Source organism: Salvelinus fontinalis, chromosome 40, assembly GCF_029448725.1.
Source record: "Salvelinus fontinalis isolate EN_2023a chromosome 40, ASM2944872v1, whole genome shotgun sequence".
Lineage (NCBI taxonomy): Eukaryota > Metazoa > Chordata > Actinopteri > Salmoniformes > Salmonidae > Salvelinus > Salvelinus fontinalis.
Window position 1 is genome coordinate 20,227,412 of NC_074704.1, and position 12,092 is coordinate 20,239,503.

A 12,092-nucleotide genomic window follows, 5' to 3' on the forward strand; every position below is an offset into this window, starting at 1 on the left:
GGGTGTGTTCTTTCCATTGGCTGATTGCAAGGATGGTGATATCAGTGCAAAGTGATTTCTTGTGTCAATATTGATTAGGAACTTGTGTTTTTGTCCATATCTGCGGAGGCAGAACGGATTTGCCCTTGAATTAGTGTAGCAGCTCTTGGTAACACTTTACTTGATCCTTCCACTGTTATTAGCATGATATTACATAAGTCATGATAACTGACATCATTTTATGTCAATATAACATTGTCAGGTTGCTTGCAGTGCTATTTTTATGCACACTAACAATGGCTAGGCTGGGGTGGACTGTGTGGGGGGTCTCGGATGGTTGAGGGGCAGCACTTGGGGAACTGTGTGTGTGTGTGTGGGGGGGGGGGGTGTCTTAAAGGGCCGGTGGCTGACGGATCGCTGGTTCAGGTCCCCGTTTTTGACCTTGTGGGAGATCTGTCGACGTGCCCCAACGCAAGGCGTTGACCCTGGTTGCTTCTGTGTGTCGCTCTGGAGGGAAGTCTGTTAGATGACTACTGTGATGTAGTTGTTGAGCGACTTCACTGCAGGTATATTGTATGTTTTAAATATAAATATAAATATATTTTAAATATTCGATGAAAAAACTAAACAATGGCTAGGTTGGCATAGTCATGACTGTGTCAAATTAGTCAGCTAATTATGACTGCTTAGTGCTTATGGTATCTGTTATGTCAGGTTTGAGATAGATACAAAGGTACAAATCTGTCGTTCTGCCCCTGAACAGGCAGTTAACCCACTGTTCCTAGGCCGTCATTGAAAATAGGAATTTGTTCTTAACTGACTTGCCTAGTTAAATAAAGGTTAAAAAAAAATACAAAATAAAAATAAATAGATGATGTGATGGAAATGTAACCCAACTTTACAACTACACATGTTTTAATGAGCTTTGTGTTGCTGCACTTTTTATTGGAGACAAAGGGCCTGACACTGTATATTCTGTACTGTGGCCTTCTTTAGCCATCTTGGCCCTAGCTTAATCTAACTTTCCACTGTCTTTCTAATACTGTGACTCAACAAATCCTGTTGTAGCAGCGACCTGTTTCTGTTAACTGAATTAATCAGTTAGGTTTGGAAGGCTAAGGAAGTCTAATTGTATTGGATGGGCTGGTATTTTTAGGGAGCTGGCAGCCTCCGTTTTGTCTTGGCAGGCTAATGCGTTGTGTTGGGGTGCTGTGTACACAACCCTGGTAGGAACGGGACGTGGATGAAGGGAGGGATGAAACGGGATAGGGGGATGTAAAGAGAGGAAGGAAAAGAGAAGGGGGAGACGGTGAAAGTTGTGTCCCAGCCGCCCCTCGCGTGGCGTACTCAACCAGAAAGAAGCTGTCTGCGGGTGAAACATTTATGAAGGGGAGGTTAATATTTGATTTGGAGAGGACACTTGCTTGCCAGGGTAGCAACAGGGATGGCACTGGGTGGATGAAGTGATGATGATGGTTGGTGGTGATGAAGGCTAGACTTCAGGGGTGTGTTTTTCTCGATACTAAGTTGCTATATGTCAATAAAGCATACCTGGCATATATCTGATATATTGTTTTGACACGTATCAGTTGATGTGAAATAAGCAGCTTTTGTACTTTGGGAACTTTATTTGAACTCCGTCAATACAGACCATTAATTGGAAAACATGAAAACATTGGGCATCTATTCAGTTTGTACATTCATCAAGTGTATTTGCATTGAGAATTGAGGAACTATTGTGTTTGCATTATTTTACTGTGCATGTGAGGATTGTAATTCGAGAGGCCCTGCTGAAAACCCAGCTTGACATCAATTCATATATCACTTTCCTTCTCAGACACCTCCCCTCTCTCCACACAAACATCAACAGTCGATTTACAATCTCAGTCTGTGTGTACAGTGTCAGTGTTGCATTCCTCTCCCTCTAGAAGGGGGTGTGGCTCAGTCTGCACCAATATTATGTGTGCAGGGAGACAACAGTCATGGCCTTAGCAGGAACATACCATCTCGCTCTGGCTCACGGGGGTGCAGGGACTAAGTGCATTCTGTTGCTAAACCAGATTATAATTCGTATTGTGTTTTATATTAAAGCCTTGCATTTCTATATGTATAGTTCTTAGGCAAAGTTAGGTATGATCTATTTTAGCTTTCATGCGTCGTTCTGGTCTCAAGCTACCTCCGATACCCCTCCTCCTCTTTTTGCGCTGTCCCGTAGTCCAGTGTGGCCAGGTCGATATAAACAGGAGGTAAGGACAGATGGACCTCCCAGTCAGAGGGATTACATATTAACACTAAGGACAGCTCAGTCTCTTCTCACACACACGTAACACGCACCCACAGTCACAGGGACACACAGAGGAAGATACTGTGTTGGACACGCAACAGAGCATCGGTTTATTGGGATGGGCGTAGAGCTGAAGCAGGGAACAGAAGAACAAGAATAAAAAGAGCAATATAACAGAAGGAGGGATGGAAGAGGGCTTCTGTCCGGTCACCATGGAGGTGTGGAGTTCCTCTGCTTCCGATGAGGAGGAGGAAGAGAAGGAGAGTGGCCACGGGAGCCAGGAGGAGGAAGAAGAGGAGATGGAGGAGGGAGGAAAGCAACACAGTAAAGAGAGACTGTGCAGGGAACTGATGCAAGGTGAGGGAGTAAAGGGAGGATGAGAGACGGACAGAGAGAAGAGAGTGATTGAGAGAGGAGCAAGGATCGAGGGAGCAATGGAGGAGGTTGAGAGAGAGAGGGGGGAAAGAAGGGAGTTGCAGGCGACCAGGGGGATTCTGCAGCCATAAACCTGTCTTGTTGGCAGTGTTGCTGTGCTGTAAACATACTGTAGAGTCTGTGTAGCTTACAGTCAAGGTGAGTGATGGTATGGCTGGGAAGGTGCTTATGCATGGATTCTTTGTTGTATGAATGGTTCGTTCAGCTGCGATTTCATTCACATACAGTAACACATGGTTAGGTTATTGACGGGCTGCATGTGTGTATATGAATATCCGAAAGCCTGATCTTTGTCTCTACTTTTGAGTTATCGAAGTCACATATGCCAAATGTATAACTTACCTCCAGTGAACACGGGCTGCCAGGTATACTGAGCTTGCAGTTCTCCCCATAGAGTGTGAAGGTGTCTGTGCCACGGTGTGTGTTCTTAGCAGCAGTTTGTGTGTTCTCCGTCAGCAGCAGCAGTGTTTTCTGTGGTGTATTGTCTCTGTGCCTTTTGAGTGTCATTGACTTTGGGCTGCAGCAGACAGACTGGCTGGAAAAGGTTTGTGGACTTTTAGGACTCGCTATGAAGGTCAAAAACATGGAGGTACTGGCTACCCACTGGGCACAGACGTCAGTGCAACATCTAGTTTTGATTTGCCTTTGGTTAAGTTGTCAACTAACGTGAATTCAACGTGAAATAAAAATGACATTTCACATGTTATTGGATTTATGTTAAAAGTTGGGTGTCTAAATGCCCTTACGCTGATGATGACTTTCTGCAAATCCAATTAGTTTTCCACGTTGATTCAATGTCATCACATAGTTTTTTTTTTGTGGTTGAAATGACAGGGAACAACTTTGATTCAACCAGTTTTTGCCCAGTGGGTATGTTCTGGTACTGTCCATTTGCCCTGATGAGAACGATGTTTTGTAAAGATGGGATCTAATCATATCATCTTAACTACATTGAATTAAGAAATTGAATCAACCTCTCATGTTTTAATTGGGTAATTGTCCATTGAATTTTCAATTCATACCCTAAATTGATGAAATGACAAGCTGATCCCAATCATGCTGTTTTGTTATGGTCCTTCAATGTGGCAGGTATCATGATGATGCCCTAGATTCACATCCTAGTTAATTGTCTTCACTCAGTACCTCTAGCAATATTCCAAATGCTGGGTTACAGTATAATATACACTCAGTAGCCAGTTTATTAGGTACACCTCCCCATTCACGAAATGGTTCTCTCCTACAGACAGTGAGTCACGTGGCCGTGGCTTGCTATATAAAGCAGGCATCGAGACATTCAGTTACTGTTCGATTGAATGTTAGAATGGGCAAAACGAGTGACCTAAGCCACTTTGAGCATGGTATGATCATTGCCAGGCGCGCCGGTTCCAGTATCTTGGAACACACAACTCGTTGGTCCTTGTCGGGATGGGCTATTGCAGCAGACGACCACATCGGGTTCCACTCCTATCAGGTAAAAACAAGAAGTGGCTTCAGTGGGCACATGATCACCAACACTGGACAATTGAGGAGTGGATAACATTGCCTGTTCTGACGAATCCCGGTTCCTGTTGTGTCATGCTGATGGCAGAGTCAGAGACCATGACCTCATCCTGCCTGGGTACAGGCTGGTGGTGTAATGGTGGGGGGAAGGTTTTCCTGGTGCACGTTAGGTCCGGTGATACCAATTGAGCAACATGCTCCAAAGAATTCAGGCTGTTCTGGAGGCAAAGGGGGGTCCGACTCAGTACTAGATGGGTGTACCAAATAATCTGGCCACCGAGTGTATAATAGTGATACTACTATAGTATAATACTGAGTATATGAAATAAGAATACGGCAGATTATTCACTCTACCTCAGAATATTCTAGATTGATTCTTTGCAATGTAAATCAGAAAGGATTGAACCCTGTCAAGGGTTTAACTTGCAGATAAAAGGGGCACCCTGCTTTGACACACAGATATATAGTTGCTAAGAAGCGACCTATTTCAGCTGGAGAATGTCTTTCTTTTCAGCCTCCATTTGGTTCTTTGTCTGAACAGGCTGCGTGCTGACTGGCTGGCACCTTTTCTGTCAGTGTACTGCGACACTGGCATAGATGCTGGCACAGACCCAGAAAACGAACAGACTTTTCTAGAAAATCTCTGGCTGTAGATGACTCTTACACAATGGCTAAATCAAATTGGATGAATTATAATATTCCATTACACAAATACAGTACAGCTGTAATCTGTAGGCACTGCTACTCAAGGGATTTGACGCAAAGGATTTGATGATTTGACGATGATGTCATCAGGGCTGCCGCAGACAGGCAGAAACTTTAACCTGGGTGCAGTTTCTGCCACAAATTATGATTTATTATCTCCCTTGTCATCATTTAGTATTACATGGAATTAACTAGGCTAATGGTGTAATCATAAATTATGTAGAGCTAGAGGCTGGATATATTTGTCTAGGTCTAATATTTCATACCAAATAGTCAATTGGGTTTTATTGTTTATCGACACAAGTTCAATCTTGCGATTCACTGGCTCTTTACTGCTATTCTGCCTTAAAGCCCTCATAGTAGGCCTCAATGACCCACTAGGCAGGACATTATTGTACTGGCTGTCTCTTTCTCCCTGACCCCTGCAACACACAGCTAAATGGATCAGGGCAGGAAGACGGAGGAGGTATTGTGATGTCACGTGCAGGTTTCTGCGACCTGTCCCAGGCAGATACAATGGTCTGCCTTGTATTAGTAGCCTAATACCTCAGAATGGACGTTTCCAAGAAGATCGGGATAAAGGCTTATGATAATGTCTGTAGGGATGCGGGGAATCAAACTGACAGAGGACAGAGTTGAGCTTGTGGGTTTGATCCCTATGGATCCCGTAGGCTCCTATGTACTGTACAGGATCTACTCTCAACCCTCTTGGTTAGGGTACAGTCAGCTAGGGAATCCCTCAGTCAAAGAGCCCCTTGAGACCATCTGTAGCGTGGACTTAGACGGCCATATAGGACAGTAAGTATTGCTCACAGACAGTCAACTACTGTACTGTGGTATAGCTTTTAAAGGGATAGTCCTATCAGATGTCATCATTCTAGAAACATTTTCTTTCCAAAAGAAATCAATCAAGCTTGGCACTGTGAAAATAAATTAAGAAAATAAGTTGACAGCTAGATACAAATTCCGTATTAGTTCGTCTCGATGGTCCAACACAATGTTCTGTCTGCAGTGTGTCTATATTAAATACCTTTTTCTTGTCTGGAAAGTAGTCCAGTCTATAATGTTTGTTTTTTTAAGCCTGATTACAAAAAGGATAACTTGAGTTTGTAAAGATTGAGAAGCTATTGGGGAAGCTAAATGGGGAATTAGCATTAGCATAGGTATGTACTCCCAGTAAATTACCATGTAACCATCGGATTTGCAGGATGTTAGCCAGTTAGCTTGTTAGCTTTTGTTCTATGGATGAATCTATTTTGATAATAGTACAATTAGGAATTGTTACATGGATAGAGCTATTTCAATTGTAGTGACCTGATTTATAATGAGTCTTTGTTCTAGGAAGCTACTTTAATTGAAGTAGGCCTAGCCATATTAGAAAATGTGCCTTTTGTTCTATGGAGGAAGCTATTTTAATTGTAGTTCCAGGTGGGAAAATTAGCAGCTAGCCCATCCCAGTTAGGACAGCAGTGTTTTAGGAAGCTATACTTACTTAGGGTCAAATATCCATGTGGCTATGTAATCTTATAATTGGAAACTGGACACTCTTGCTCTGCTCTACCATTGATACTTTTACTGCAATGTATTGGCACTTCTTTTGGTGCATAAGTAGCAGCGCTGTCTGTTGCAGGGGTTAAGTTGGCACTGTAGCTACAGTCTGCTAGTGCCCGTGCCCAGTGCTGCAGGAAACCGTTGGATCCAACTCAACCACCACCCGTTTCTGTGGACCGGTCTCAGTATCCTAGAACAAGATGTTATTTCTCTTTCTCTCTCACTCTTTCTTTCCCCTCTTTCTCCTTTTATTTCATTCTCTGTTTCTCTCCTTCTCTATTTCTCTCTCTATCTCTTTTTTCCCACGCTGCAGACCCCCCATCACCTCTAAACAAGGACACACACACTATTTTCTTAAAGGGTTTAAAGGATTAATGACTGTAGGCATACAGTAGATCCGGCCCAGGACCATTTCATTCCATTAGATAATTAGCTAACGCATACTGTTACACAGTCACCCCATTTTCAGCCAAATGCTGCCCCTCACTTTAATTATTTTAATCTACTGTACAATCTCCTTGGTGCCAGCCAGGATTTGGAGCATATGGAGATTTGAATGGCTGATTTGAACATAGGGGTATGTTACTGCATTTACCTGAGACTACGTCTGCAGGATGTATGCTGATGAATATACATGTAAACTTGAAAGTCCCGGCTGGTCGGGATATAAACATATTTTGGATTATATGGAGATGAGGCCTTGCACTGCACATGGATCCCACTTCGTTAGGTCACCAGAATGGTTACTATGACGAACGAAGCATCAACTGTAACTCCACGATGACTCGGCTTCCAAACAGGATGACCACTATTCACCCACCCATCAGTCCTGAACGGGGTCGCAGTGTCCATTCACAAACCAGTAAAAAAACGGACCTGTCGATAACCAGACCTCTCTATAATCACGGCCATAGATATCCAGCCTAACTTCCTACTGGGGATTACGTAACTGTTCTCATTACAGTGTTCTACAGCAGCTTGTGCTGAGGTATATTTATATCAGCGGGGAAGAGAGAGATGGGTCTTATCCTTGTAATGAGGATCAGGCTAAGAGGATAAGCTCTGACTGACTGGCTACGTGGTAATGTTGTGGTCAGCGCCCCGGGCTGTTTCCTTTCAACTGTTTTTGACCATGAGTCATTCACAGAAAGAGAGGGGATAAGAGAGGACATAGTTGCGGGACAATAATGACCTGATCCACTGGGCAGTTAGCGTTTACCTGTCAAAAGTTTTATTTCCCGATATCGTGGTTCAAATTAACTGAATTATGTGGTCAGTGTATGCCAGAAATTATCTTAGCTCCCGTGACCAATTATGTTTCTAACCAGAAAGTTACTGTCTCTATACTGTCCGAATAATTCACTGTCCAATGGCCTCTCCTACTTTTCAGTGAACTATATATTAACTAGTTTTTTTATATTTTCTCCCTCCATTCCCATCTCCCCCCTACAGTGCTGTGTTCAGAGAGAGTGGGTCAGGTCACTAAGACGTACCATGACATCGAGGCTGTCACCCACCTACTGGAAGAGGTTAGTAAATATAACGGGATTGTTTTCGTACGTAAACCCTTAATCGCCCCCGGGGACGAATGAAGTTGTATTGAATCGACTGGGTATATTATACATTTTGAGTAAGTCACGATAGTCATCAGTCATAAGCATGTTGCTAGAATGGTAAACAAGTCTTCTGCTAGAAACTAGACTGTAACTACATCACAGAATGAAGAACATCAAACAAACATTTTTTTCGTCTTGCAGAAAGAGCGGGACCTCGAGTTGGCGGCCCGGATCGGCCAATCACTGCTCAAGCAGAATCGGGATCTAACGGCACGGAATGAGTTAATGGACGAACAGCTGGAGATCGCTACCGAAGAGGTATGAGACCATCACTGTAGCCCTACTTTGATATATCTCACCTATTACAGACAGAATACAGTAGTACTGGAGCATAGCATTTAGCGAGAGAAAATACACACTCATTTTGGTCCTGGAATATGAAACTTACAGTGTATGTAGTCTTTTGTTCCAGCCCGGCATTAACACAGCTGGTTCAACTTTGATTTAGACCTTGTATCACTTGAATCATTGCATTAATGTTAGGCAGGATCAAAATCCTGCACACCCGAAAACTCTCGCCCAGACCAGGAATGGGGACCAATGTACATGATAGATCCTAGTTCAGTACTCTTACCCTGGCTCCTACTTCCTGTTTCCCATTCACCAGATAGCCCAGCTGCGACATGAGCTCTCCATGAGAGACGACCTGCTCCACTTGTACGCCAGCACAGAGGAGATCGAGAACGCTTCCGACTCACACGCACTGTGAGCACACACACACACACACGCACACACATACACTGCAGAGTACACATACACACACATACACTGCAGAGTACACACACACATCGTACACCCCCTCAGGCATATCGACACAACTTTGGCAGGTAAACGTAAGAGTTAAATTCTGACCGCCTTCTCCCTCTCCTGGTTTTCAGAATGAAGAGGAACGAGTCATCTAACTCCCTCAGTAGCTTTGTCAATTATGACTTCATACAGCAGAAACTCAAAGGTCTGGAGGAGGAGAACCTCAAACTACGCTGTGAGGTGTGGAACACTGACTACTTCGAAATATCTGAAGTCATTATAGTGGATTGGAAACTTGTTCATGCTAATGCCATTGATGTTGTCACTCCACAGGCCAATGAACTGACGTCAGAGACCGCTAACTATGAGGAACAAGAGCAGGAGCTGATGATGGTGTGTGTGGAGGAACTCAGTGAGTATACTATAATGTACTACAGTGTAATATTATACATATTTGTTCATGTATACGGTATTACTGTGTTCCTGAGGGGAGAGGTAATTGGTGAGTGGGTGAATACAGTGAAAACAGTATGTGTTTGTACTGTGTATTCATACTAACCCTCTCTCTCTCCCTCCTCTTTTTCTCTCTCTATCGTCTTCTCTCCCTCCATCTTTTTGTTCTACCCCCCCAGCCTCTGTGAATAAGCAGGTGGTGGACATGTCTGATGAGTTGGCCCGTAAGGTGGAGGACACTCTCAGGCAGCAGGAGGAGATCAGCTCCCTGCTCGCACAAATAGTCGACCTGCAGGCACGCTGCAAAGGGGTGAGTGATCACAGACACAACCAGGCAAACGCATACACACACCTAAATACATACCCACACACACACACACAAGCATGCAGTGCGCGGACACACACACACAGAGTTGACATGGCACTCCTCTCATGCCTTGAGGTTCCACAAGGACAAAAAACTCAAGACTCACCCACACCGAATGCTTCTATAATGGAGGACATTAAATATTTACATGTGCACTTAAGTTGGTATCTACAGTATTAAGTTGGTATACAGTATCACTGATACGATCATGGTATTAACTCTCCACTCTGTTCCTCTAGCTCACCACTGACAATGAAGAGCTGACCCAGCACCTGAGTGCCTCGCGTGAGAGCCAATCACAGCTCAAATCAGAGGTAAGACACGCCCTCAACACTCTCCCCACAATCCACAACTTATTACCCTCCAGTGAGCTATCTATAACTTGTAGGATAAAGTTGCTTTAACAGTGATCCAAGGTCGGTTTTGTTAATTATTGTTAATGCAAGGATTTGGGGAGGCTAAGCTGATCCTAGATCTGTCCCTCAAGGCAAGCTTGTACATAACCGCAGTAGCAGTGTGTATTTAACTGACCTCTGGCACTCCCTGGCTGCAGCTAAACTACCTGCAGGACAAGTACTCGGAGTGTGAGGACATGCTACGGGAGGCCAGAGAGGACATTAAGAACCTGCGCAACAAGAGCCTGCCCAACAGCACGGTGCAGCGCTACAGCGCCCTATCAGCCGTGTTCCCCATGGACTCCCTGGCAGCAGAGATAGAGGGCACCTTCCGCAAGGGCCTGGACGTCCCCGCACCCTCCGAGTACAAGTGAGTGATGATGTCACTGTGAAAACATAAAACACCGGTGACAGTGTGCTTTTTCCAACCTGTTAATCTCAGTTGAATGACAATACCAGTATGTCAGTTATGTGCCAGGGGTGAAGTGTTACCAAGTATGTTTGATTGAACAAAGACATAACAAAGTAAGTCTGTTCATGAAAAATATAGAGTAAGTCAAATACAATGTTTAAAATGTTCCCAGAATTACACTAAAGAAGATCGAATATTCAAGCAGAAATACACTGACATAAACATATATATGTTAGACTTACTACCGGGCACTTTTTCACCACTCCTAATCTATGTTGTTTATCTATGGTTGCCAAAGGAACCACCCGTGGCGCGTGTTTGAGACTGTGAAGGTGGTGAACCAAGCTTCGAGGCTGCGTTCGCGGTGCCACTCCCCCGGCCAGGTGCCCGGCTCCAGCCCTGTGTCGCTGCGCTCCAGCCGTGCCTCCACCCCCCGTACCAGCTACTACGGCTCAGACAGCGCCAGCCTCACCTTGGAGGACAAGCCCCCTAGTGCCGTATTGAGGCTGGCAGAGGTGGCACACACTGAGGACAACAGGTGAGACTGGCAACAGTGTGTAAATATACACTACCGGTCAAAAGTTTTAGAACACCTACTCATTCAAGGGTTTTTCTTTTCTTTTTAGTATTTTCAACATTGTAGAATAATAGTGAAGACATCAAAACTATTAAGTAACACATATGGAATCATGTAGTAACCAAAAAATGTGTTAAACAAGTCCAAATATATTTTATATTTGAGATTCTTCAAATAGCCACCCTTTGCCTTGATGACAGCTTTGCACACTCTTGGCGTTCTATTAACCAGCTTCATGAGGTAGTCACCTGGAATGCATTTCAAATAACAGGTGTGCCTTGTTAAAAGTGAATGTGTGGAATTTCTTCCCTTCTTAATGTGTTTGAGCCAATCAGTGTTGACGTGATACGGTAGGGGGGTATACAGAAGATAGCCCTATTTGATAAAAGACCAAGTCCGTATTATGGCAAGAACAGCTCAAATAAGCAAAGAGAAACGACAGTCCATCATTACTTTAAGACATGAAGGTCAGTCAAAACGGAAAATTCAAGAACTTTGAATATATCTTCAAGTGCAGTCGCAAAAACCATGAAGAGCTGTGATGAAACTGGCTTTCATGAGGACCGCCACAGGAAAGGAAGACCCAGAGTTACCTCTGCTGCAGAGGATAAGTTCATTAGAGTTACCAGCCTCAGAAATTACAGCCCAAATAAATGCTTCAAAGTTCAAGTAACAGACACATCTCAACATCAACTGTTCAGAGGAGACTGTGTGAATCAGGCCTTCATGGTCAAATTAATGCAAAGAAACCACTACTAAAGGACACCAATAAGAAGAAGAGACTTGCTTGGGCCAAGAAACACGAGCAATGGACATTAGACCGGTGGAGTCCAAATTGGAGATTTTTGGTTCCAACCGCCGTGTCTTTGTGAGACGCGGTGTGGGTGTACAGATGATCTCTTTGTGTATTTGTCACCATAAAGCATGCAGGAGGAGGTGTTATGGTGTGGGTGTACAGATGATCTCTTTGTGTATTTGTCACCATAAAGCATGCAGGAGGAGGTGTTATGGTGTGGGTGTACAGATGATCTCTTTGTGTATTTGTCACCATAAAGCATGCAGGAGGAGGTG

The 12,092-nt window shown here is 44.0% G+C and overlaps 1 protein-coding gene across 13 annotated transcripts in view; it reads left to right on the top strand.

The window, feature by feature from the left end:
• Nucleotides 1–12,092, top strand: part of LOC129840002 (trafficking kinesin-binding protein 1-like) — a 42,601-nt gene that overhangs the window by 24,424 nt on the left and 6,085 nt on the right. For 12 of the 13 annotated variants that reach the window (XM_055907780.1, XM_055907789.1, XM_055907791.1 and 9 more), the window contains 9 exons: nt 7,907–7,983; nt 8,212–8,328; nt 8,678–8,775; nt 8,949–9,057; nt 9,151–9,229; nt 9,450–9,580; nt 9,877–9,951; nt 10,191–10,402; nt 10,743–10,982. In XM_055907780.1, coding sequence (XP_055763755.1) covers nt 7,907–7,983; nt 8,212–8,328; nt 8,678–8,775; nt 8,949–9,057; nt 9,151–9,229; nt 9,450–9,580; nt 9,877–9,951; nt 10,191–10,402; nt 10,743–10,982 — 1,138 coding nt within the window. Of the gene's footprint in view, nt 1–2,189; nt 2,621–7,906; nt 7,984–8,211; nt 8,329–8,677; nt 8,776–8,948; nt 9,058–9,150; nt 9,230–9,449; nt 9,581–9,876; nt 9,952–10,190; nt 10,403–10,742; nt 10,983–12,092 lie in introns of those variants that run through there. The other variant, XM_055907783.1, reaches the window with a different exon arrangement.